Source organism: Apteryx mantelli, chromosome 1 (genome assembly GCF_036417845.1).
Source record: "Apteryx mantelli isolate bAptMan1 chromosome 1, bAptMan1.hap1, whole genome shotgun sequence".
NCBI classification, from domain to species: Eukaryota; Metazoa; Chordata; class Aves; order Apterygiformes; family Apterygidae; genus Apteryx; species Apteryx mantelli.
In genome coordinates this window covers 208,274,015-208,299,583 of record NC_089978.1, presented here as the reverse complement: position 1 = coordinate 208,299,583, position 25,569 = coordinate 208,274,015, and the positions used below count along the sequence as shown (strand labels likewise).

Sequence of the window (25,569 nt, the reverse complement as noted above, 5' to 3'; positions counted from 1 at the left end):
GCTGCCAGCCTTGCAATGCAGTCCTGGAGCATGCCTTTCCCAAGTACACTACACAGCCTAACTGGTCAACTTATCTCATGGGAGACAGAAGAAGTGGCAAGATGTATAAATCAAGCACTTCTGCTGCTCTGCAACAGTTTTGGTGAGAAACATTACATCTGAAGAGGGATATTTGAAGGTTTTTTTGTTGTTGTCTACAATGTAAATATTTGTATCTGAGGCTGGATGCTTTGACTCCATTTCTAGTTGATGGAGTAAAATGGGTACTTTCAGGACATGGCTCACTGTAACTTAATATAGATGCAAAAAGTTGTCATAAACAGGGTGTTTTTAGATGCTCATGTCTATATTGATACGCATGGGATGATGTTCTCTGCATGCCTATTTCTCTAACTAGAAAAGGATACTAAATGACTAGCTTAGATATACTTTTACCATGCAGACATTTAAATATGGCAAGACCAATCTCATCCAAAATAACATTTTTTTTTGTCTTTAGCCCTCCTTCATCTCATGTGAGAAATTAAATCATAAGATAGTAAAGACAGAGATTTCGTGCAGCACCTAATGTACCTTGGGATATTCACCACCATTTTCAGCCCTTAAAATAATAATAATTTTACAGTAAACCTGTTTATTAGTCAAATCATTGGGAATTTTACTAAAACCTACTTTTCTGAATCAAGCTTTTTCTAGCCTGAGCTACGCTAGGATTTGTTTTGGCTTCCTATTCTGTCACTCTTCTATATTCTAAATAATTGCAATAATTGCAATGTTTACTAAGAATATAAACTTTTCCTAAGTGAGATTTACTCACACTATGCTGTCAATCTTCCACACTGGGCTCCCCCAAATATTTGCCAATTTTCATTTCCATAGATGGAGAACAGATATTATTTCAATTCTTACTAATCCTCATTTATCAAGAGGCATTCCTTTGTCAACAAGCTTCATATTTTGAAATCCTGCCTTTCAAATTAACTGTAACGCAGCTGCTTCTTTTGTCCAAGATGCTGTGGCAAGCCCTGCTGTTCCCTATCAAATGAATAGAAAGCAGCAGAGGGTCTTTGGGGGAGGAGGGATGTCAAGTAGAAAGTCAGTGGCTAAAACTGACTGTAGCTGGCAGAGCAGAAACAATGCAAGTATTCACTGAAGTGATTCAATATATTCCTTAAAATCCTGTTTTGCTACCTTGTGCACTAACTCTGCATGCATACACAGCCTTGGTACGTTCTGACCCTATCAAAAACTGTAAGGGGTCTCCCAGTATACATACCATGCTCCAAATTTATTTCACATATAACACAATGAAGGCACCTGTAGCCAAATGACAAATGGGGTTTAAGTATGTGAAGAGAACTTAATTGAGGTAGGGAGATGTAATAATATGTTAGACAGGGAGAGGAGAACAAGGACCACATGAGAACTAGCCTAAGGATCAGATCAGTAAAACGAACATAAAATTATAGTCAACTGGTGATATTGAACCTTTTTCAGGGCATAACTGAAAGTGACAATTATATTACTATATGCAGGGAAGAGACAGACTCATTTCAGTGGGAAAGGCTGCAAAATGAAGACCTCGAGAGGATACTGGTGTTCTTACAACAAGGATATTGGTGTTACCTCAACTCCGCTGAGGTAAATACCATGGAGGAAGTAAGCTGTTTAGGCTAAAAGACAATGGCAGCACAAAGTAAAACAGGTAAAACTGGTCTTCGGTAATTTTAAACCAGAAATTAAAAATTAGTTCTAGTCACCAGGGGAGTGAGAAAACTGGTACACTCAATATAATTTCTTGACTATAGATCCTAGTCCTAGTCTTGAAATTGGATTTTGCTGAACCAGGCTCTATACAAATGCACAAAAAAGAGATGGTGCATTCCCCCAAATAGTTTGTAGTCCAAGTTGTAAAAGAAACCAACATACTTATTTTTAAGAAAGAGACTGATAAAATTTAGGGACAGGGATTAACGATGCCATTCATGATGATCTGAGGGCTCAATAGGTTCTTTCTAGTCTTATGTCATATCATATCACACAAGAATTTGCAAGAGAACTAACAAACTCTACTGTAACTCTCTGGTTTACTTGATCCAAAGACAAGTATCAACTATCTCTCCTAATACTGTGTACGAACTTATTTCTGTGAATAGCTGATGATTCTGGAACAGATTATGTGCATACACTAAATGGTTAAAGGAAAGTGATTTAAAAACTTATCATATACAGGCTGTTTTTAGATATATACATTATTAAGAGAGGTTGTGCAGTACTTGCTTAATTAATCTTTGCTGTCTTAACAGATGAACCAGATGTACTATTATGTTCTTTGTTCTTCTCTAAAGAGGGGATGAGCTGATTATTTATCTCCAAACAATAGAAGTTCATGTACTATATTGAAGATTTTTTTTTAAATCTGGGAGGCAATCACTAACAAGCTTCAGCTGCAACTGCTTGATGTAAACACAGTGTGAACTTGCTCCTGGAGTATTAAATGATGATGTTCCTTCCATTAAGTACATGAAACCAATTTCTAAATAAGCGTGTAAAGAGAGGGATGGAAAGGACAGAGTTTGGGAGGAGGGAAACTGTTTTGTATTTCATGTAGCATCATACTTAGTTCTTTTACATACTGACACATTTTCACAGATAAGTTAAAATCTGCAAGGGTTCAAATACCATTTACAAATAATATCCTGAGAGAACAGAAGTTAAAGAAACTGTCATGCAACAAATTCCCTATGTTATACACCATTATACACCATGCAATCTCAGAGGTGTCAGAGCACAAAGGAATATATAATGTTATGTTCACATGGCCACAAAAATTGTTTGTGAACATTTCACAGGTTCACAGAGCACATAAAACACTTTATCACTACTCTAGCAAACTTGTATATCTACCTCTAAATCACATTTTCTTATTTGATTAGATTTGAAAAGATCAAATTTATTGTAAACCCATTAAAAAAAAATTAGTGTATAGCTAAATGGTGGTTTATAGGAAACAGCAAATTCTTAGAGATATGCTACTAAAATAAAAAAAAATAAAATTAAATAGCAGGAAGGTTTGAAATGAGTCAATTTTTGTAATTAAGTTTGACAGAACAAATTTATGATTTAACACTACCTTCCTTGAACTGAATCACCCATGAAATTCTCCCTCTTTCTTCAGTACCCTTTCTCTCGTCATAACCAAAATTTCTTCCATAAAACTCATTTCCAAAAGTTCACAATAATTTGTCCTTTTAAATGTATTAGGTTATTTTTAAGGCATCAATTAAGTGCCAAGGTGGGTATTATTACCAGCAACTCTTTGGAGAAATAAGACAAAGTTTTTCCACCTGAAATTACTGGAAAAAAGAATTTAAATAGAATAGATAAAGAGAAATCAAATATAATTTGGTTAAGAAAATATTTTTACATTAAGAAAACAGCCCAAGATATTGTAAAACCACATTAATAATATATTCAAAACAATCAAACAAAATCAAATTAGGTCAAACAACATAATGTAGCTGAAACAAAATTATTTTTTCCTCAAAGAAAACTTTTTTGTACCAATTAAAACTATAAGGAATCAAGCATATTTGTCTGTCTGTCTCTTCACAATTTTAATTACAAAGTAAGACTTAAACTGAGAACTAAGAATAGAGTTTTATTTTTCACAGCCATGCTGAGACTTAAAAATTATAGTCAGCTATTTGGTTAAAAGTAATGTTTGCTCCTTTTCTTTCAGATAACAGCAGGCTCTCTCAAGCTGCCATAGTCAGTGCTAAAGTGCTAACCTATGTTACCATGCTGTGCGTCACATTAAATTCCTATTTCAGCTTGTGAATTTCTGACAGATTAGTCCAATGAGCAATAACAGAAAATGAGAAGGGAAAAAAAAAGTTGTTTTTCTTATATTGGTTACCTTTCTCTTATCATCTTCCCAAACATACGGAAATCAACAGATTACTGATGAACAGATTGCTACCCTTTTTAATCAATAGATCAATCAAGCAAAATAAAGCACATCTTACGCATGTACATCTGCGGAAGAACACAGACAATATGGTCATATTCAACAGTACTAATATTAACTTGTAGCTGTATAAATCTGCCAACAGCTAAGAAAGCTGTTCTAATAATCTAAAAAGTCTCTTTAGTATGGGCAACCATGAAGTCACCGGATCAAAAGGCTGCATTACAACACTGTATGGACATGACACCTGCAGGCTATGTCCCAATTATATATGACTTTATGCATGACGTATATATATGATATTATTTATACAAGACTACCAATATTCTGTGCTGGCAAGATGTGTCTATGTACTTTCAAATGCACTGAAAGAGGTGGGAAAGTTTATCTGGATCAGCAATGAAAATCAGACAACCCCAGAATCTGTGGTTTATATCCCATCATTCTTACCACAGGGAGGTTAGGAAGCAAATGTCTTCTGACTGACTAGACAGAAGGGTCCATCATAAAACTAATAGCTTTCATGAAGCCCAAGAAAAAGCTTTTCAGACCTTTTCCATGTAGTTCTTTTTTTGTAAGAGTAGATGCTCTTCCCTCCATGAAATTATAGTAGGACTATTCTGGGGAAGACAATTCTCATGGCCGGATTGCATTAAGCAGTGTATTTTTATTTACTTTCCTCTGAAACAAGAGGACAGTGAAATGCAAGCAATCATCTGTAGATCAAGTTAATGGGGCTGAGACAGTGGCTGATGACAGTCTCTTGTAATTTAAGTCTAGAACTTGAGAAGTGATAAAAATAGAGAAATACAGGACAGCATGTTTATATCCCAGAAACAAAATAAAAAAACCTATATCTTTAATCAACTCCAAAAGCCACTTTAACTTTTACAGTTATCTTACTTCTGAATGTTCACTACTTAATTTTCAGTGATAATTCCACTTTTTAACAACATATAAAATAATTCTGCAAATACATCCACATACTTGTATTTATATAACTGTTAGAATTACTACCTTATTTTGGGGTACTGCTGCTCACTACTACCTAAAGGGAGCAATAGAGCACTATGAAGCAATCTCCAAATTCAGACACATGATATACACTAATTATGTCTTGAATCAGCTTGCAATATCATCTTTGAGATTAAAAGCCTTTTTAAAAAAGATATTCAAAAAAAACCCAAGAAACATCAGCACAGATGACTTATATCACAAAGTTTTGAATGCTAAGCTTAGCTGAGAACAGGATAGAGATATTTGCTGCCACAAAAGAAGTCCCACACATGTACTTAACTAGATCATTTATTAAAAATTTTCCAATTTAAAATTAAAAAAAATTTAAATTTCTTAAAAATTTTATCACTGACTCTAGCTGGTTGTCAAGAGAAGGGACAAGTACGATGTTTCCAGATTTTCACAGTAAAGAGCAAAAAAAAAAAGTAGTTTGGGAGAAGAAGAAAAAGCAGAACCAACAACTTTAATTTTTCAGTATTTTGCTTGTTTTGAGAAAGACTCATGACAAAAATAATCTACTTATGGACATATGACCATTACAAAAGCATGTCCTATATTTTTAACACTCTCCAAAATAAAAACAGCTCCCACCCCTCTCTGTTCTGCTCCATAAGGCCTCTTTGAGAGTATCTTAGCACAATTTAAACAGACTTTTTCCCTCTGGAAACATATATACCTGCTCTAACTTTTCAACAGAAACTTTCCTGTTTTAGCGGTAAACACTCTAGTCCGGCCAGATGTAAAATATTCATTATGCAGTCCCCACAACAGCAAGCAGAGCTTGAACACAGTACAGGAACAGTTGATCTAGTAAAAAATAGTTCTCATTCTGCCAAGACTTGTTGAGCATAGAATGGAAAATTCAGTATTTTCAAACATTAACACAATCTGAGCTTGTAAAAGCAATCAGTCTTTTCACTTGAAATGATTTTTAAGTTGACACTATTCCTGTTTATCAGAATTGATACATCAAGGGGATCTAACATAAGGCATTAATAGAGTTAGCATTATAGTTGTGATACTCAATGTCCCAGAAAGCCTTATGACAAAATAAAAGCAATCTATTTATCAAAGAAGCAGATAACAAAACCAGGTTTCTTTCCAGTCTTCCAACAACTTCACCATAGTTTAGAGTTACAAAAAAAACTGGATTATCTATCAAATGTAAGAATATCAAATTCTCCTCTGAGAAAAGCAAGATACAAAGTATTCTTCTAAGATACAACAGAGGAAGGAATATTGCAGGTAAATTGCCAAATACAGTTTGAGCTTATATAAATAATATTAGTTATTCCTTCATCTATTCCATGCGACAAGACAAGAAAGCAAGGCAAAAAGAAAACAAACCTGTCACATTTCTATGCACCAGGAAAGGGTTTTTTCTTTCTTTTTGTTTTTAAATGAAATTATGTTCCTCTAGCTCCCTCCAGCTGGGACCATGCTATATGCATCAGTGGTTTTGTGCATTTTTAACAGAGCTGTATCATATTGGCGATTAACATATTACTCTAAATCTTATAGCTGGACACTTACTCTAACTTCACATAAAAAGCTCTAGCTCTGTGGAAGGGTTTTCTTTTTTTTGCCATATTGGAAAATTTATTTTTTTACTCTCACTCCAAATTCTTACACATTCATAACTAAACTAATTTTAGGAATTTGTGGTACTCCTACAGAAATTCAGATGCATTTCTTAGATCCAGTATCAAACAGAACAAAAATGTCAACTAAATGAAATGCAAGTTATAATGTGTAAAATACCTTATATGACACATTACACCCACAGAAATAGATAGCCTATGTAAAAAATCTCATTTTCCAAATGTGCTATAATCAGAAATGAGTTCTAAGTATACAACCATCCGAACATTACTCTCTGAATATAACCAAACTGGCTAACAGCAAAAGCACACTTGATTCTGGATGTAAATACTGACTTTTTTTTTTTTTTTTTAAATGACCTAACAGTCTAACCTAATGCATTACAGTGAAAATGCAAATAGAACTGAATTATTATAAATTATTATCCAGTAATTTTCAGGTATTAGTATACTCTGAATAAGTTATCACAGATCTCTGCAGAGGTGTCTTTCTAAACATTCTGGGATGTATTAACAGGAATAAAGTATGCAAGACAAAGGGATTAACTCCATTTTATCTGATAAAGGTAACACCATAGCTCAAGTGAAACTAGATTCAGGCAATCTTCCTTATGATACTTCACAAGAAAGCAGAAGCATGATAAAAGGTTTAAAAACCATGACTCATGAGAAATGGTTAGAAAAACTCAGTATCAAGAAGCAATCAGAAAAGAATGTTGGTAGAGGAAATTCTGTTGGCTAATTTTGTCTTGTAAATCATAATCTTAGAACAGTAACAAAAATATCTTCCTTCTTACTGGCTGCAATATTAAATCAACAATCCTTGTCCACTTCAATGTAAAATGAGCTGATTTAATTTAAATCACTGCTGACAGCTCTTGCACCAAGTTTCTTGCAAAAATTCACTCATGCATCCTATTTAAGACATAGTTTTATAAAGAGAATAAAGTTGCATTTCTCTTTAAATGCAAGGAACCTAAAATTAAATATTACCCTTCTACAATCAAACAGACTCTCAGAACCTTTGCAGTACACACCTGCAGTAGTAATGTATTGCTTCTTTGTATCCCTCCGTTCTGTACTAATTGCACTTGGACACAATATACTTTTGCTATTCTGTGCAGTGGGTCCATGCAGATACACAAATCACACTCCATGTTGTTCCCCAAGTCTGCAAAAGCGAGCTGCTAGGAAGCATCAACTGGGGTACATAGGAAAGGAAACCCTATGACTTGTTTGTTGTAGGATGTAGACTGCATACCACAAAGTTACACTGTTTTTAGCATGCTTTGAAAGTGTATTTTCATTTTTTTCCATCATTAAAAATAAAATGTTATCTTTTAAAATACATTGGCTACATGCTCAGCCTAACCATACAACCAATGAGAAAAACATGAACACGGTCTGTGCAAGTTCTGTCCCAGGCAACATGCCAAGTGGTGGTGGTCTCATCTGCAACCTGTTAAATTATTACACAAAAGTGCATCTGAAGAAAAATGTTTAAAGATTTTGTCCTCTAAATTGGTTACAGAAGTCAAAAAATGCTTCAACCTCCATTATCTCTTGGTTAAAAAAACTATACAAAAGAAACAAGCAAATTCAAACAAATTCAGTGACAGGAAATAGTAACCCCCAAGTGTGTTAAAAAAAGTACCTGACCAATTAGAACTAACAAGAAAAACAATGAATTTTCTGGAAGAGAAGGAGCACTGAAAACTTCTCAAGTGAATGTAGACCTATATTCACATATGTACTGACATCAATATCTACAAAAGGAAAAATCTCACTTTAATTTCCTCTCAAACATTTTCCCTCCTAGAGGTGGCAAAATTTTACTTAAAAGCATAACACAAAACCTAGAAGTTTCAGCTTTCAAAGTGGTAATTGAAACAGTTTGCATTTGCAGAAGTTCAATTTGCATAAGGTTTTTTTTTGGTGCTACTCCCTTGTACTAATTAGCGAGGAAAAACAAAATGAATGAGACAAATTCATTCCTGATGTAAACCAATTCATTCACATGAATTTACAGCAGGAAAAACTTAGTCTTGTATCAACTGCAAAAATCAGACTTCTGAAAGGAAGACATTCATTTTTTATTTGAATAAAATATAAGACCATTTTAAGGACTAATTACCATTAGGAGGCAAAAATTAGATCAAGATTCAAATTTTATGTTGAAATTCTATATTGTAAAAACAAAGTATTTTTAATAAATCCTAGCATTCACAGAATATAAACATTTTGCTGCTTATTAATGAAAAAGTTTTATCTTGAAAAGCTAATAAGCAGAATTTGTGTGGACAGAAATTACACATGAAAATAATAAGAAGCAAGAAATAACAAGAAATTAACAATATGCCAGATATAATAGTTCTTGAATCTTTACTGAGATTTTTAATCCACTTTAAAGCTGAAGTGGGCTATTTTCTGAGAGTACATGGGGAGAATGAACATAGTATTTGGCTCACGTACAGCTTGAGTCTACAAATGAAAGAGTACATAAAATGACTGTTGAATCATAAAATGATTATTGAAGCAGCTGAATCAGTGGAAATGATCAGCTGAATCAGTCAAGAAGTCAAATATTTGATTTAAAACATTTTAAACTGTGTACAGTATAGTTTCAAGAATAATTTCCATGATGCCCGCATAAACAAGAAAATAAAATCTTGTGGTATCTAACAGAAAAATGTATAGATATTGTAATATTGCTCCTAAGTATTTAATTCATTTGAAAAAATATATTTACAAAATAACTAATATTGCAATCAGTGAAATATAAAATGTGTTGCACTATTCAAGAAAACAAAAAATGTAATTAAACATTAATTCTAGCTTAAACACTATTTCTGAAATCTATTTTAAACTCTATTATGTTTCATGTTATTTTACATTAGACAGTTCAAGAATTTTTAATTAAAGTTTAATGCAAAATTATTTTCAGAATTGGAGAAACAAATTAAAGCAAAAAGTCATCATTTATAATATTTTATTTTGGTATCAACAGATTTATCTCAACTTCTTTGTGGCAACCTGTGTTAGGTTTAATACAGCCTTTTTATTGTATCCTTATAGATTAATCCGGATATATTCGGAAGAAAAAACAACTACAGATATTATTTGATAATACTGCCATCTAGTGTACACTCCAAATTAGCAGAAATACTTGCTTGAAATTTTCATTCTGCAGTTTAATCTACAGGGAAAGAAGGGGGAATTACACCATGTAATTGTACACGAAACTGTATGTCTTCAGTGCTACCTAACCATGTATTGGAATAATGACATTTGTTCTCTTGTTTGGATTTAAAAATCAGCATGTTAAGTAGGCAGACATATTAATTTTGAAAATATAGAGTAAAACTGTGTTATATAACCACATAATGGTTAACCATTATGTTAACTGTTAGGCTTTAAATGTACCAAAGTTTTTGAAAATGCTTGCAGGCCAAAATGAGAGAATTTAAGAGAATAATAAATAATAAAGAGAATTTAAAGGTAATATCCCATTCATAAATTTTACTATTTAATGCTCCCCTCTCCTGTGACCATCATTCACTTTCACATTACTCGAGTAAACCATCGATCCAAACTTGAGTTTGCTCCTTGAAATTTGCAAAAGTTCTGGTAAAGCTCTAAATTTGAGAGTTGCAGATTAACAGGCAATCTTCTTGCTTCCTGCCTGTTCTCGCATCATACGCCTGAAGAGTTGCATTCTTTCATCTTTGAACTGAAATTGTTATGTTTAAAGGTCACAGTGAGAGCTGGCTTCAAACACTCATCAGCAGAACTAGAGCAAATGAAACCAATTTCAACATGACTTGGATCATATCGTATCTTCTGATATGTCTCACAAGACTATCTCACAAGACTCATTTTTCATTTCTAACTGGGCTAAACCTAGTTCTGCTCCTGTTGATACAAGTTCTACTCATGGAACAAGTAAATCTCTTTTTGCCTTAGAATTCTCTCTGAGCCTCAGCTTAAACACTTCCCGTCTCAAGTCAGAAAACCACTGCCTACTACAAAGCACATAAAAACAGCACCCTGTACGGAAAGGGATGTAACTAACACCTTAACTGATAGACCTGACAGATAGACTTCACAGCACTATTGTAGCAATACAGTGAATTAAAGGATCAATACAATATTCATACAAAAGCAATTATCTCAGGCTACCTCTGATGCTAGCCAGATCACACAATAACCTTTAAATAAAGGAGCTTGAGAGAAAACATTAATTGAAGGTAGGCTACCCAATAGCTGTCTACTGCATCTGTAAAGCAACTGAGGCCCCACCATTATTAACAACAAAGATATTCATATATCATCGATTAAATACAGTGCCACAAATCTTTAGGTCTTGTATTTTTCAATTATAAGGTGTGTATATTTGTGATGCATTGTTCTGCAAATACATAAGATGAATTCTGCAAACTTAAATGTTCGTGAAAGCTGTGACGAATGATTAAAGCATTAGCAACACTGTTGAGGTATCTTGAGCGTGTTTTTCTATAACTTTACGTGAACACAGATGGCAGATTTAAATAAATCTTGGTTGAATTTCAGACCTAACAAGGAGAAGTAGAAAATATTTCTCTAAGCAGAAGTTGAGTGCAACTAGAGAGCAAGAAAGAAATGGAGATCCCTGAAGGCAGACATGAAAGATCTAAGAGTAAAGCTGACCACAGGAAATCTTTACTTAAAAGGAACTCCTTAAAAAAAAAAAAGATTCCTTAAAAGGAATCTTTACTTATACAGAATACGTATTTACACTTGAGAAACCCAGAACTCTAGAGAAAACTTTGGATTTACTTAATTTCACTCAACACCATAGTTATGCTGCCATCTAGTGAAATGTGATATTCAGACTCCTCCGCAGAACACTTAGAGCAGGTGCAAATGAAAAATATTACCCCTAAGATGGGTATATCACAGGAAATGCCTTTCACCTGCAAATAACTTACCCCTCCCTCTGTTTTGTCTTGACCATTAGATTGTTATACTATGTGTTACAAGGTGCCTAGTTTTGTCCACTGGACTGTGAATACTTAACTTGAAATGCAAGTAGGCTAACAGACTTCAATCAGAAACCAAGGAACTAATCTCAACATGGATTGCATTCCAGGACCAAAAAAATATTAGCTATTAGAAAGTTTCAGACCATTACACAGATACAATCCTGAAATCACTGCTAGTAATACAGAAGAACACTATCCTGAGCCTTAGACTTAAAATTACTGACATGGTTATTCTCTCATCACATTTCATTAGAATGATGACTTACCAAAAACAATGTAAAACCTTTTCAGAAATTCTGGACAGTAAAAGAGCAAAGAAAGAAAACAAAGAAAATAAGTATACACTTACCTGGGAAAATATATTTGCAGTTGGAGCAACTCTGTTGTCCACAATACTATATAAGATTGCTAACAATCTGTCCAGGGGGAATGGCTTCGGTCCAAGGAGATGATTGCTGGTCTGCAACAGAAATAGAGGCTCCAATTCAACGGATTTTTCTAGAGTACTACAAGATGCTATCATCGCATCTTTTTAGCCTCCAGGGAGGCATTATAATTCACAGTATTCTTTCTTAAAGCCTACTTATATATCATAGAAAACACTGAATGGATGCTCATTGATCAATATAATGATATAGATATACAGCTCTAACATGGCAAGAGTCCAAACTGCACAATGCATAATAAATAAGAACATTTTGAGCTATAACAGAGAACCTGAAGCCAAATTTCCTATCTGCCATTGGATTTATAGATGCTTCTGTCCTATGAATTACCTCGCCCAGTCTAAGGATTAAAGAGGAAAGACTATATTTTATAGCATTCTCAAGGTTTGTTCACAGTTTATCAACAGTGAGACAGGCCAGACATCTTAAAAGCACCCAGAATTGCTAGCTAGTGAAGATATAAAGGTTTATTCTATTGTCTATAGTCTGTCTATAATCCACAAGCACCTACAAAAAGGTACATAGAACAGTAGCTTTTACAAATCTATAAAAGCTTAAAGTACTTTTTTGTATGCTTGACTTACTGAACACAAATGTGTTACTAGTATGTACATTTTGAAGAGGTACATTAAGAGAAGATTCTACTAGAAGAGAGAGACTACTACTAGTAGTCTCTTCCTCTCATAGATACAGTACTAGTTTCTCTATGTTCTAATGGTACTTACACAAAGTTCTTATAAATTCCATTTTAGAAAACAAACTCACACATAATAAAAACAAATTGGCTCATATTAATTTAATTTTAAATCATATCATAACAGCATGTGTGTGGTGCTTTACTATTAATTGGAACAATATTTTTGTCAAAAAGGAATCGAGAAATATTGGTTAAATGACTTGCTAGAAGAAGTATCACATGCAGATTCAGAACAAGAGTTCCTGGTCTCAAATATCATATTAAACTACTGCAGTGTACAGTCTTACAGTCTAGAACATGACTAGCATAACTTGGCAGACTAGGTCTTTTTCAGTGCAGCAGAGCTCACCTAATTTTCCACTGACAAATTTGTATCTGCTTTCCACAGATTTGAATAAATTCAGTATATCTTCTACTTTAACACCTTAAAAAAAAAAAAAAATGCTCACAATACAATGCTCGCAAGAGAGCACTGTAATTGCTTGCCCTATGCTGCATCTAAAGCCTTCAGGCTCTCCTGGGGAGCAGGATTAGCTGTGGAATCAGGAAATACACTGGGCTCCTCTGAGTACTATGCTGAAATCATTGGTAAAAGTTGTACTCAAAAACTATTGCCAAAAGACTACAGTTATTTAGAATTTTTTAAAATTAGGAACCTATCCAAGAATCTGTAATGCTCCCGAAATATCTAAATTAATGGATTAAGAATCAGTGTCAGCACAACACTGGTGTTGATGGCAAGTATGTGCAGGGAAGTTCGGAAGAGAACCCTCATGCCTGGCAATATGGTAAGAGGTTAAGACTAACACTGCAGTAACCTGATCTACCAAAAACAAAACTAAGCAAGAAATTCTCTAATGTTTGTTGAAAACTTAAGGAACCCAGACATGGACATTCTGCTGCCAGAAGGTAGAGTTTAGCATAAATATTTCCTGATTTTAAAGTCTGCTTTAAAAAGAATTAGTGACTGAGTAAATGCATACAGAACCAACCACAATTTCATACAGAAATGTTTTACTAAATTCTGAACAGTTAGAATAATTTATTTAGGATTTATAAATTTACACCGAGAAAAAAAAAAAAAGAGATGAAAACAGCATCAAAAAGTTTTAAAAATTACTTTTCCTATTTCCATTTCTATTCTCCATAGGATACTTCTATTATTCTATCCCAACAGACCAGGCAGCAGTTTATGAAAAACAGCGTTAAGAAATTCTTCTTGAGTTTCTCTCTATTCTTAACGGACTACAGAAAATTCATAAAATTTTACATGAATTGCCCAAGTAAGCCTCCACTGATGCTGGAGTCTCAGAGAAGAAACAAGCTTTTATGTATAAAAAACAAGTTTTTACACACCAACTTTTGAACAGTTCCTGCAATAACCCACAAAACAGGTCTCAGAAGCTTCATTTTTTTCCACAGCCAAATGCCACTGGATGTGCATGATCATGAAAGCTCACGACTACTAAATTTGTACACCTAATCATTGTCTAAATAAGCCACTGACACACCTATTTCAATCACAATGAGAAAATTAAGGCCTCACAACAAAATAGAGGACACAACATTAAGAAAAAAAGTTAGGTAAACATATACCTTTCCCATCCATCTTAGGCTTCTGGATTTTAGTAAGACAAATTGCTAACGTTTCACAGCGACAGCATTCTTTGCAGCACCCTCCCCGGGCCCCAGGGCACCGACAGCCCTGGCTAGCCTCCCCGGGAGCCCCGTGCCCCGAGCAGGGCACCATGCAAACCTGCCCAGCTCTGCCCCGGGGCGCGCAGTCTGGAGTCCCTCAATGGGCCCTGCGCCTGGCCTGCTGCTTTGCCCTGCCTGGCGATCGCTGGCCTGTCGGCAGGGCCTGCTGCAGCCAGCACCCCGCTCTGCTCGGCTGCGCCCCGCCGCTGCAGGCCTGCCGGCCCCTGCTGCATTCAGCTCCCGGCTTGCCTTCCTGTAGAGAGCAGCCCCGCGCTTGCTGCGCCCTGGCGTGCACTGACGTTAAACGTTGTATTCATTTGCTGCCAAGGTTCAAATTCTCCATCCATTCCTCTTTCCTCATAAGCTTCTAAATTGACTTATATTTTCCCACTTTGGTATATGGATAGCAAGGGTAGGATTCACCTTGCTGATTAAGACACCTAAATTTGTCTCCTACTATACTCAATATCCCATCAATGCAGCCAAAGGAACCCTATAGCTGATGACCAGCATCTACATATTTGTTCAGCAAACCACCCTCTAGGTTACCCAGGCTAGAGATCCTCTGAGTTGCACAGGAGCTTCGCTGTCTCATGTCCTTGCAGACACCTACATTTAACTGTCTTATCTGCAAACTGAGGACCACAAAGATGAGGAAAGGAACTGAAGCATCTGTCATACGTGGAAAGGCTGGGAGAGCTGGGGTTGTTCAGCCTGGAGAAGAGAAGGCTCAGGAGGATCTTATCAATGTGTATAAATACCTCATGGGGGGAGTAAAGATGTCAGAGCCAGACCCTTCTCAGTGGTATCCAGTGACAGGACAAGAGGCAATGGGCACAAATTGAAATGCAGGCAATTACATTTAAACATGACAGCTGTGCAGAAGCTATATATGGGCTCTATCTCCTGTCTCTGCAATTCTGCCTGCCTTGTCACTACAGACTGGCGGAGTGATCGCTGAGCTTTGTCTGGTCCTAATCGCTGTCTCTGGCCCTGACCCTGCCGCACTGCATCCTGGCTCCCCGACAGTGAGGTCGGTGCTGCCGCCTGCCTTGTTACTGCGCTGCTCCCAGCTCACCCTCCTTTGCGCAGCGGCCAGCCCTCACGGCTCCCAGGCACCGAGCTGAGAGGGGTAATTCCGCCATCTCTTGGCTGTGGTTCTGTACACAGACCTACATGCCAGCTTCAAACTACAACTGCTTTATCAGAACTCCGAATATTTACTGAACCTTGCATTTACTGAGCTTTCCTTCTTCACACCATATACATTTTTCTTTACATCTCAACTGACACTGGTGGACATTCTGGGCATTACAGACTATTATATGTAGTAACATTGAATTTAACAGAAATGTAAAGTTCCTGATTTGCAGTGTTAAATATTTTCTAAATAACACATTTTTTAAAAAGGAGAAATACAGTTCATAGAGCAGAACTGGGTAATATTAGACTTTGCTCTCTGCAGGTAGCACTGTTAGAACTACAGAGATTTAGTTATGACAGAGACTGTCAAAGTTCTGATGTGAGAATTACTTGTTTCCTTTTAAGTTTGTATTTCATTCTCTCTACTTTGACATTCAACTTCCTTTTTTGTAGTGTACATTGATTTATTCTTACTAGCAGCACAGGCAAGATTAAAGAAGAATTTCAAAGAGAAAGTTTGTTTCAAAATGATCTGGGGAAAGGACAGCTCTCAAACACACCACCCAGCACTCTTGTGGTGCCAGTTATCAGTAAAACACAACTACTCATTTCTTCAGTGAAACAAAAAGCCATTTCCAGTACATGCTTTAGCTTTTAAAATCCAGGAGGTGTCCCCAGAGCTATCTCTTGGTTAACAAAGAAAGCAGAGTGAAAAATATTGGAATAAGTGGTCAAAACACTACTGAAACCTTATTTACAGATGAAGCTAATCCACTTCAGCACAATACCCTCAGTGAGAACGCAAGTATGCTATAAGCTATGAATTGCACTTCTGGTTCTAAACATGCCAGGTCTGTGAAGTATATTCTTTGCTATCCCCCCCTCCCCCCCAAAAAAAGTGAACAAATATACAATAGTTGAAATATGTCCACTCCAAGTAGCTAGCAAGCATGGTTAGCATGTAGTAATCCCTGAAGTTACATTTAGGATACAGTTATTTCACAAGTTTCTTGTTCTTACTACTATCAGCTCTCTGCTTTGGTGGAATATTGTTTTGAATTTTCAAATTACTTGCTAGAAATGGTTCTTGGGGAAAAGCCAGAAGAGTTAAACAACACTGAAGTGCTTCTTCCAGAAGTTACATTTTATTAAAATTCCTAAGCAGAAGTGAACTCCCAAAAGAATGGGAATAGTTTAGAAATACCGCCAAACCGACAACGGTAAAGAACGAGGTCCAGAAGAATCTTCCGCAAGGAGCTAAGGCAGATTAACACTGAAAAATAGTTTTATAAAATCCCAGGGTTTTATAAAATCTCACTTCAAAAACAAAGAAAGTTATCTTCCACATTCAGTTCAACAAGACTTTCCACCAGTTGCCACTACTTGTGTTTGTGCCCTTTATCTACAGTGTCAGTCCTGTGTTCCCACTGTTTAACTGGCCTAAGTCTTTTAACAGTCCCACAACTGAGAGCCATGTATTCACATTACCAAATTTCTTAAGCAAGAACAAAAATCAAAAGTGTTCTTTAAAGCAAAAAAGCTTAACCCAGACTTAATTACCTGCACAAAGAGAGCAAGTTCTTAATCTGAATTGGCTGAATTTTCAATCTTTTTATCATAGTGTTAAAGATGGAACTATACCTCTCACTTTTTTGAGCGGAAAGCTTTTCTGAACTTCCCTGGTTTTATACAAACGAAGCATCTTAGGCTGCAAGCTAGAAATTCTGATACAAATGAACACTACGTTAGAATTGAGACAGATACACCAGACAGTCTTTTCCAAAAAAACAACACCCCCCCAAAAAAAAACAAAACAAACAAACAAACAAAAAAAACCCCCACACAACAAATGTGATCTACTGGGGGACTGACGTCTGAGAAAGTGTACTTCTGAAAAAGTAGCTTTACCAGGGAAGACATCTCAAATCGCTTGTCACTACATTGGCAAAACATTGTTCCAGATGAACCATCCGAAGAAACCCAGCAAATTCTGCTGTTATCAGCAACAAGACAATTAATGGAACGATAAAGGCATTTTCTTTCTCTTGAGAATTCAGAAGATTTACTTTTTCTGATAAGAAAGTATTAGACTCTGGACTGAACAAAGAGTTAATAATCAAGAAACAGATTTTTAGCCTGGCTGTGCTTAAACTTCTAAGGTAGGATTTATTTCATCTAATGTTAGCTTCCTGCCAAGTAAGTATGTACAACCAAACTAGTTTTCTAAGCTCCCATTAGAGTCAGTAGAAATCTAATCAATACAGTTGATGGTGCAATTCTTCTCACTAAATGGAGAATCTACTTAGGAAGAGATGAATCACACCATACACTCCAGTGCCTGCAACGACTTGCTCTGCATTGTCTAGAAAAGCTGACTAGCTTTTATAGGCACCCACTTTGAGTTAGGTGAATCTGATCTGTACTTCAGACAAGTTTCTCTGAGTAAAAGTGTACTGATATAAACTGGCACACCAGCTGAAGAAAATGAGTCTTTACTTACGAAGTTAACATATGTCATCTTTTATCCCAGTATTTCAACTTCCTTCACTGTAAAATTGTAGTACCACAATCTACGAGTCTACCTCTAGGTGACTATATTTTGTTTGAAAATAAATCAACAGGTTATAATGTAAAAAAAAAATCAAGTTCTAACATTTAAATCATAAATACACCTAATACATGTACTTGCTCTTCCTAGTGTATCAAGCCTCTGTCAGTATAAACTGGTGCAGCTCCATTGAAATCAACAGTGTTTAGCTACTTATATCCATGAAAAGTTTAGTTAGTCTGATGGAATAGCAACATTTTGGTCACTTTATTCTTTCTACATAAACAAGAGATAAGAGTGCAGAGTTTCCAATCCTCAACACCTAAATTTTAGCTCTTATATTTCACTGCATCACTAGGAACTAAAGTGACTTGACTCTCAAAATTGTTAATCACCTATTACTCTAATATCCCTGAGAGAAATTCTGAGATCTGGCTCTTCCAAGTATGATGCTGTTTAATTAGCTTTATTGCAAATTTAGTCATTCACAAAAAATATGGCTTTAGGAGACAAATTAATGCTACAGTTAAATTCTAATCAAATAAAAACGTGTGTATCATACAGAAAGTATTATCAAATAAAACAAATGCACTGATAATGGTTACTTCACAAAACACTGTTCTTTTTATAGTCAAGAATATATGAGGCAAAGCAAAACACTAAGCCAGCATAACAGCAGAAGAAAAATCTTTGTTCTTGATCTCAGAATAGAAAGGTAAAATATATACCTTTTCATGTTTCTTCATAAAGTTGGTCTTCTTAATTTTCCCATGATGCTGTATCAAAAAAGACAAAAGCAAACATGATATGCAAAATATTTTGTTCATTCTATAGCTATGACAGAATCAAAGAAATGTCAAAAAAATGTGTATTACGTATCTTATTGTAGCACGCTATTTTGGTTCTGCTTCTTTCTTACACCTCCATTATTTATCTCTGATCTTAGCAGTAACCCTTCTTACCAGAAACCCTAAAATTACATTTGCCCTACTTCTTGCTTCATTGTGTCCAAGCAGCACAAAACCAAAAAGTCACTGTAATATTTTTTTGTCAAAACACACACAGTTATTTTCTGATCTAATCAGAGACTGCTCAGAGAGACAATAAATTTATTTATTTTTAAATATGAACTTTCCATATGCCTCCACCTTCCTCCCATCCTCCTTCAATCTCATGAAAAGACAGATTCTTCCTCTTTCCAAAAATGTTTAAGTGATGGCCACTTGATTTTTAAAATGCATCCATTTGAATGAATATTTATCTTTTATCTGCTTCATTTTAAGAATTCAGATGGTATGTAAGTTGACAGAACAACAGTCAGGAAGTAAATCAATCCAACACAAAGATATTTAAAGATGCAGGGGTCGAAAGACAAACAGAAATGGGGGAGGGGGCGGAAGAACACCTTTTATAAAGGATCAGCTCTTAATCTCACAGTATATATATAGTAAACTAGATGTCAGAAATGAGATGAAGGATGACATGGGAAAAAAAACAGAATGACACCACAAAAGCCAAAAGTAGGAAATATTTTATTTAAATAAGTAAACCATGTAAAATTAGTGGAAAGGCCCAGATATAATATTCCTTAAACATACCTGAGTGCTATTTAACAAAATATCACCTGAGAATCCTTTCCACAGTCTTGAGAAGTATAACTTATTAGCATGCTCAATGAATCAAGGAAAAACATCTACAGTGATGGAATTCAGTTTTCATTCTAATGTTTTAAATCTTTTACTTGGTATTTGTGGACTTCAGTGCTCAGCCATGTCAAGATCACAGTAACTGGCTTTTTTCAACTGACTTCTGAAGAGTGTAATATTGCATGGAGCTTTCAGTTTCCTTTAAATAATCTGTCAAGCTAAAAAATTTATAGTTCATTCAGTTAATACAAGTCACACACATACTTAGAGACAGAAAAATAATCTCCTTCTCACGACTTTGAAAAGAGTACTGCTGGGATAATAGAGACCAGCTGGAGGGGAAAAGTGATCAGCCCTGAGGTTATATGGCATGATAGTGATGGATCACAACAAACTGTTCATGCATTTTAAAGGTTATACTGGGGTCTCCATATGGTGTATTTTAAGTTACACCAAAGATGTTCCAAAGCAAATGAGCAGGTACACTATTACTGTGCAAGTACAAAGAAATAAATGAAATTCAGACCTAATTTTCAGTTTTTAGTGCTGTTCTCTATTAAACAGACAAAACAGAGACTTTACATATAATGCTGTTCTATTTTGTTTAAAACTACCTTTTAAAAACTACTTCCTATTTTTCACTTAATTTGTCACAAAGCTTTTGAGTTTTCACATAACATCACTGTAGATTATTACTTCATTGATCTATGTTAGCATTTCAGGCTGTTACAGACTGTAACTCTGTGCTAAGTTGTAAGGTAACCTAACACCTATACCAGCAGTGCAGATTAGTAGCTCAAAGACCATTCTTTTGTTTACCTCCCTTTTGCTGTCTGGAAACCCTTAGTTAATCACTCAAAAGAAAAAAAAAATCTCTAAAAAAAAATCTCTACTTTGAATCTCATTACAACCCTGACAAAAGTAAATTATATTTTTACAGCCCACATGACTCATACAAACATTCAACTTGAAGGTTTATCCAAAAGTGTTGGTCTTGTTGGGCTTTGAGAAACAGCTATTTTTGAACTTTGCCACAGCACCCAACTGAAGTGCTAATTGCTCTCAAATGATCCCCCTGGCAGGAATAATAACTTCTTCTGCTTTACCAATTCTTGGGAAAATATTTAATTTTATTGATTGAAATGCCTACACAGGCCCTGCTCCAAACACTCTAGAAGTTCATGTTGCAATCATTTCTAAAGGTTTTTGTAAGGCTCACAGGCAAGAGGTGAAAACTAACTTTAGAGATACTGCAATAAAGTAGATAGAAAAAAAAGAAAATTGAGAAGGTTGTTCAGTGAACACAAGCCAAAAGATGTGGCAGTTTTTGGTAACATGCTTTACTGACTTGATTCTTGTATGTTTTCCTGTTTCTTTGAGTTCCAAGATTGATTTTGTTCAGATTTTTCCTTATTGTTTTTTCAGCAAGTAAAACTCTTAAAAAGAAATTGCTTTTGCCAAGTGAAAAAACAAAGGATGTCTATAAAGAGAACTTGTCAATCTGCACTTACTACAAGTAATCCTCTGATCTTCTAAAGAAAGGACTAGAGAGAAAGGCTCACTGTAGGATCATAGCAGAAACATGAAATTCACACTTAAAACTAATAATGTACTAGTATACCCTTACCGGGAACTGCAGTAAACTTCTCAAAACATGTATTAAACAACTTTTTCTTCAAGAGGGAACTTTTTCAAAAAGCATATTCTTAAAAACCTCTCACCTCTTCTTGTTCTTATTTTTTTCCAATTGTTCACTCTCATCTGCCATGAATACCGTATATTTACACACATACACACACATCTTAATACACTCTGTAATAACGTAAAATACCTTGAAGTTGGTAAAATGAATAGAAAACATAACTGCCCAATCACTTTTCTGAGATCTGTCTTCCTACTTCGTGCCTGTATTTTGACAAATTAAGACCTCAAAAACAATGCATTGAGGCAGACTTGCAGGTGCATACAGATCCTTGGTAAGGTCTGGGAGACAGACTAAGAACAGCACCATAGCACTTATTTGCAGCATGACCAAGATGCAGTTGAAAGGCGGAAAAAAACCCCAAAAACTGTACACATCTAGAACTTACAGAAAAAGAGGCTCGGTCCACAGTCTGATACAGAGAATGAGTACACTAATCCTAAAACATGATTATCTTCACTTCAGCATAAAAAGTGCCTGCTAATGGAACCACATCTTCTGCAAAATGCAATTGTTTCAAAAGCTTAAAGCTGTATAAATAAGTTAACAAAGTGCTATGTCATTTTACTTCATTAAAGGTGAACTCAGTGAAATAAACTGTAGTGTTCTGCATCTTCCTCTGAAATCTAAATGTGGCTTACACCCAAGGACGCTGCAGACACTTGACTAAAATCTTCAGGAAAGAGCCATATCACCTCACAAATGCAAGGCACAGTCCTTGTGTTATATCAGTATTATGTGTGGTTTGGTCTGAAGAGCAAGTAGGTTTTATTAAACATTAATAATGACTAACTGATCATTACCAATCATAATATGTGATCCACAGACAAACTTATGATCAAATCAAATGAACTACACACAAAATAGATTTCAAAATGAACTGTTAAGAGTTTTAAACTGGGAAAAGTAGTATGCAGGAATCCAGCATTAGCACTAAGAAAAAAAAAAAAGCCATTACCTTAAGAAAGAACCTCTTATCTGTCCTAACAGGATTGTAGGAGGCAAGGTAAGCAGCTATCAGTAGGAATTTGGAGTAGTAAGGAAGTTCCACATGTGCATGTGCAGAAAGTCCTATAAAATAAACAGTTTATGAGTTCTGAAACCCACTCTAAACCTCCACAGAGTTCAAAATTAGACTACTCTGCATTCTGTTTCACTACTACAGCCTATACGTTTTTTTCCTTCCCTCCTGCTGTATTCCTGTAAATCACACATGGCTACTTACTACAATCCTGTTATCACAGAAATAAAATCAGTAAAGGGGCAGGAATGATGGCATGTAGCTGTGACTCTTCAATTAAAATAAAATTAGTGCTCTAAATTCCTTCTGGACTTTTCTCAGAAGCTGTATTTAATTATCAGTGATTCATAAATCACTAAGCTGTGATCGCCCTAAATAATATTTGCACCACTTACATTTAAGGTAATTTGGACAGCAAACAGCTTAGATCAAGAAATATATTTAAATACCACTGCAAAGCTTTTCTCCAAGACCTGACATTCAGGCTGCTCTAGACTGTGCCAGACAGTTCAACATATGAACCAGGCTACCACAGAGGAGAAAGAACCACTGCTGGAATATTTCTGGGCAGCAGTTCAGCATCTCACCATTTTTTAAAGACTCTTATTTCCTACAGAAATGTTTTCAAAACGTTAAACTCAATCCAGTTAATCTCATCTGCCAAATGTATAGTCCATAATTATTAAATTGTCACATACTACAAGCATACAAGAAGTACAGCCTACTGAGTATCTTCCTTCCTCTTTTCACTTCTACTCTGTAATTTTTCTTTTTACATTTGACCTATTCTGATCACTGTAGTTGCTTCTTTTGCGCAACTTATGCGTAAGATTAGGATGATCAAGCCACCTTATTTCATCAGTCGTGTTAACTAGGGAGACCCCAAAGGGGGTCTCTTTCGTGACTTCTCTTACAAGTTTTTACTTGAATTGTTTCTTGTTCTGTGAAGCAGCAGCACTTTTATGCTTTAATTCACAAACATCAGCAAATAAAGATCAAGGTATTAAACATTTAAAAGTAAAATTAGACTCAGAGCCCCTAGTGTGACGAGAAGCATCCTAGATGATAGTTACCGATAATTTCCTTTCAGGTAGTCACAAAAGAACAGCAGCTTTAGCTTTCATTTACAAACAAGAGGATGTTTGGTACTGCATGTTAATTACAAAATGAAATACCAAATTAAAGAAATTCTTACCTATGGACAATTTAGCTTAGTACAGAAATGTTTGTGCTTCTCCTCCATTTTTTTGATCTGCTAATATTAGCATTATGCACTGAATGATTGGCTTAATTACATCTACAGTACAATTTATTACAACTGCTTTTTAAGCATAATATTATTGTGAAATGCTAACAAGATAATTTTTCCTACTGCATATACCTAAAAATCCTGGAAAACATATTTTGAATAAAATATCTCTTTTGGGAGCTGTCAGCTGCAGAAGTATTTCATGGCTGTCTGGGTAGGGAGGGAGAGAATTTAATAAGAACATTTTGAATCAAACTCCTTTGGTCAACAGTGTAGAAGAAACACCGATTATAAAGCAAATATAGGATGCACACTCCAATGACTACAATTATCTTAACAGAGAGTTTTAAAAGGTGGCTATTTTATCTACTATCTAACGAAGAAATTATTTGTCATGATAGATAATATGGAAAAAGTGTCCCCAAATTAAAACCTGATCAACAAGCCATAATTGATCAACATCACCAAGAAAATATTTCAGTAATCCTTCCTAAATTGTAAATAAATGCTAAAAGAGACAGCCCTGTGTAAAGTGTAAAATCCACAAAGCTGCACTGCTTCAAGGAAGGCATAGAGAGAGAATTCTTGCAGTTCAGACATCTCCTTTCACCAAGAAACAAGGACATATGACACCTATTCTGTTTAGGAACGTGCTAAGCCAGCACACTGCGTCAGGTGTAATACTGCCTTCCCCACGCTCACACAGCTCTAAACATTCCTCACCCATTGTTACACGAGAATATTGACTTTATGGAAACCTGATTTTGCCCACATCTGACTGCAGGAGACAACTCCCAGGAAATATGCTAAGGGAAAAGATGGTAGAAGTCCTTCGGAGAAGGCCTTCTCAAAAAATCTAATTTCCCTAGATTGAAATTGAATGCTAATAAGCAGTCTAGTTCATATTAATTTCATTCACATATTATCAGGTAACAGCAACCAAATCAATCTGAAAAGTACATATTTTACATTACAGGCCCATACTGAGTTACTGTATCTGATACCTTTCAATTGCCCAGGTTCTCCATCATCACGCTGTAAGCGTTCCCACTGTGAGCTAAAGGACAGATAATGCAAGTATTTATATGAAGTATATGCTATTCCGAGGTAACACTCTCTTTTAGTGAGAACTACCCATTTAGTATCTGTTTATTTTAACTTCATGACACAGTGTACAATGCAGATATTAAGGTAATAATTAAAAATATTAAGTCATGCATATAAAGTCTGCACTTTCTTGACACGTAAGCATATATGAAAAAATACAGAAAATACTTTTATTTATATGTCTTAATATTGAGTATAAACTCATTATCAGATAGCAATTTCTTTCCATCCAACCCTCACCAGTAAGCAAATATCAATAGTATATTAAGTTGTGAGAACAATGCAGAATTAGATAAAAAGTAAAGACACTGATAGCTTTGTAGTTTTGCTGGCCTAATAACTGTATTTATCCTACTGAGAATAATATTATAATTATGTCATAATATAATTTTGAAGTCTAGGTAAAAAAACAAAGCAATACTCACTCTTCACTGAAAACCTCTGGATACATCAAAATAAACATTTTGTCAGTGGAAACAAACAACTGCAAATAGTTTGGTGCTTCCCTAAACAGCTGCAAAAATTGCACTTTGAAGCTTCCAACAACATCGTTAGAAACGTCATGATTTTATTTCACCCATTCATATAGCACTCGGGGGGGGGGGGCGGGGAAAACACCTTTATGAAGATCTTCATGCACAGTGTCTCCGCTAAAACCCTGTCTCTGACTTATTTTTCATGTATTACATTTTTATCAGCCTTG

The 25,569-nt window shown here is 35.4% G+C and overlaps 1 protein-coding gene across 4 annotated transcripts in view; it reads right to left on the bottom strand.

Annotated features, from left to right (window-relative positions):
• Positions 1 to 25,569, bottom strand: part of ORC5 (origin recognition complex subunit 5) — a 79,536-nt gene that overhangs the window by 31,044 nt on the left and 22,923 nt on the right. For all 4 annotated transcript variants that reach the window (XR_010887028.1, XM_067316579.1, XM_067316589.1 and 1 more), the window contains exons 10-13: positions 24,764 to 24,816; positions 22,448 to 22,560; positions 18,870 to 18,917; positions 11,959 to 12,069 (exon numbers count right to left, since the gene is read on the bottom strand). Coding sequence is in view for 3 of the 4 variants with exons in the window: in XM_067316579.1 (XP_067172680.1) it covers positions 11,959 to 12,069; positions 18,870 to 18,917; positions 22,448 to 22,560; positions 24,764 to 24,816 (325 nt within the window). In the remaining variant the exon portion in view is untranslated. The remainder of the gene's footprint in view (positions 1 to 11,958; positions 12,070 to 18,869; positions 18,918 to 22,447; positions 22,561 to 24,763; positions 24,817 to 25,569) is intronic.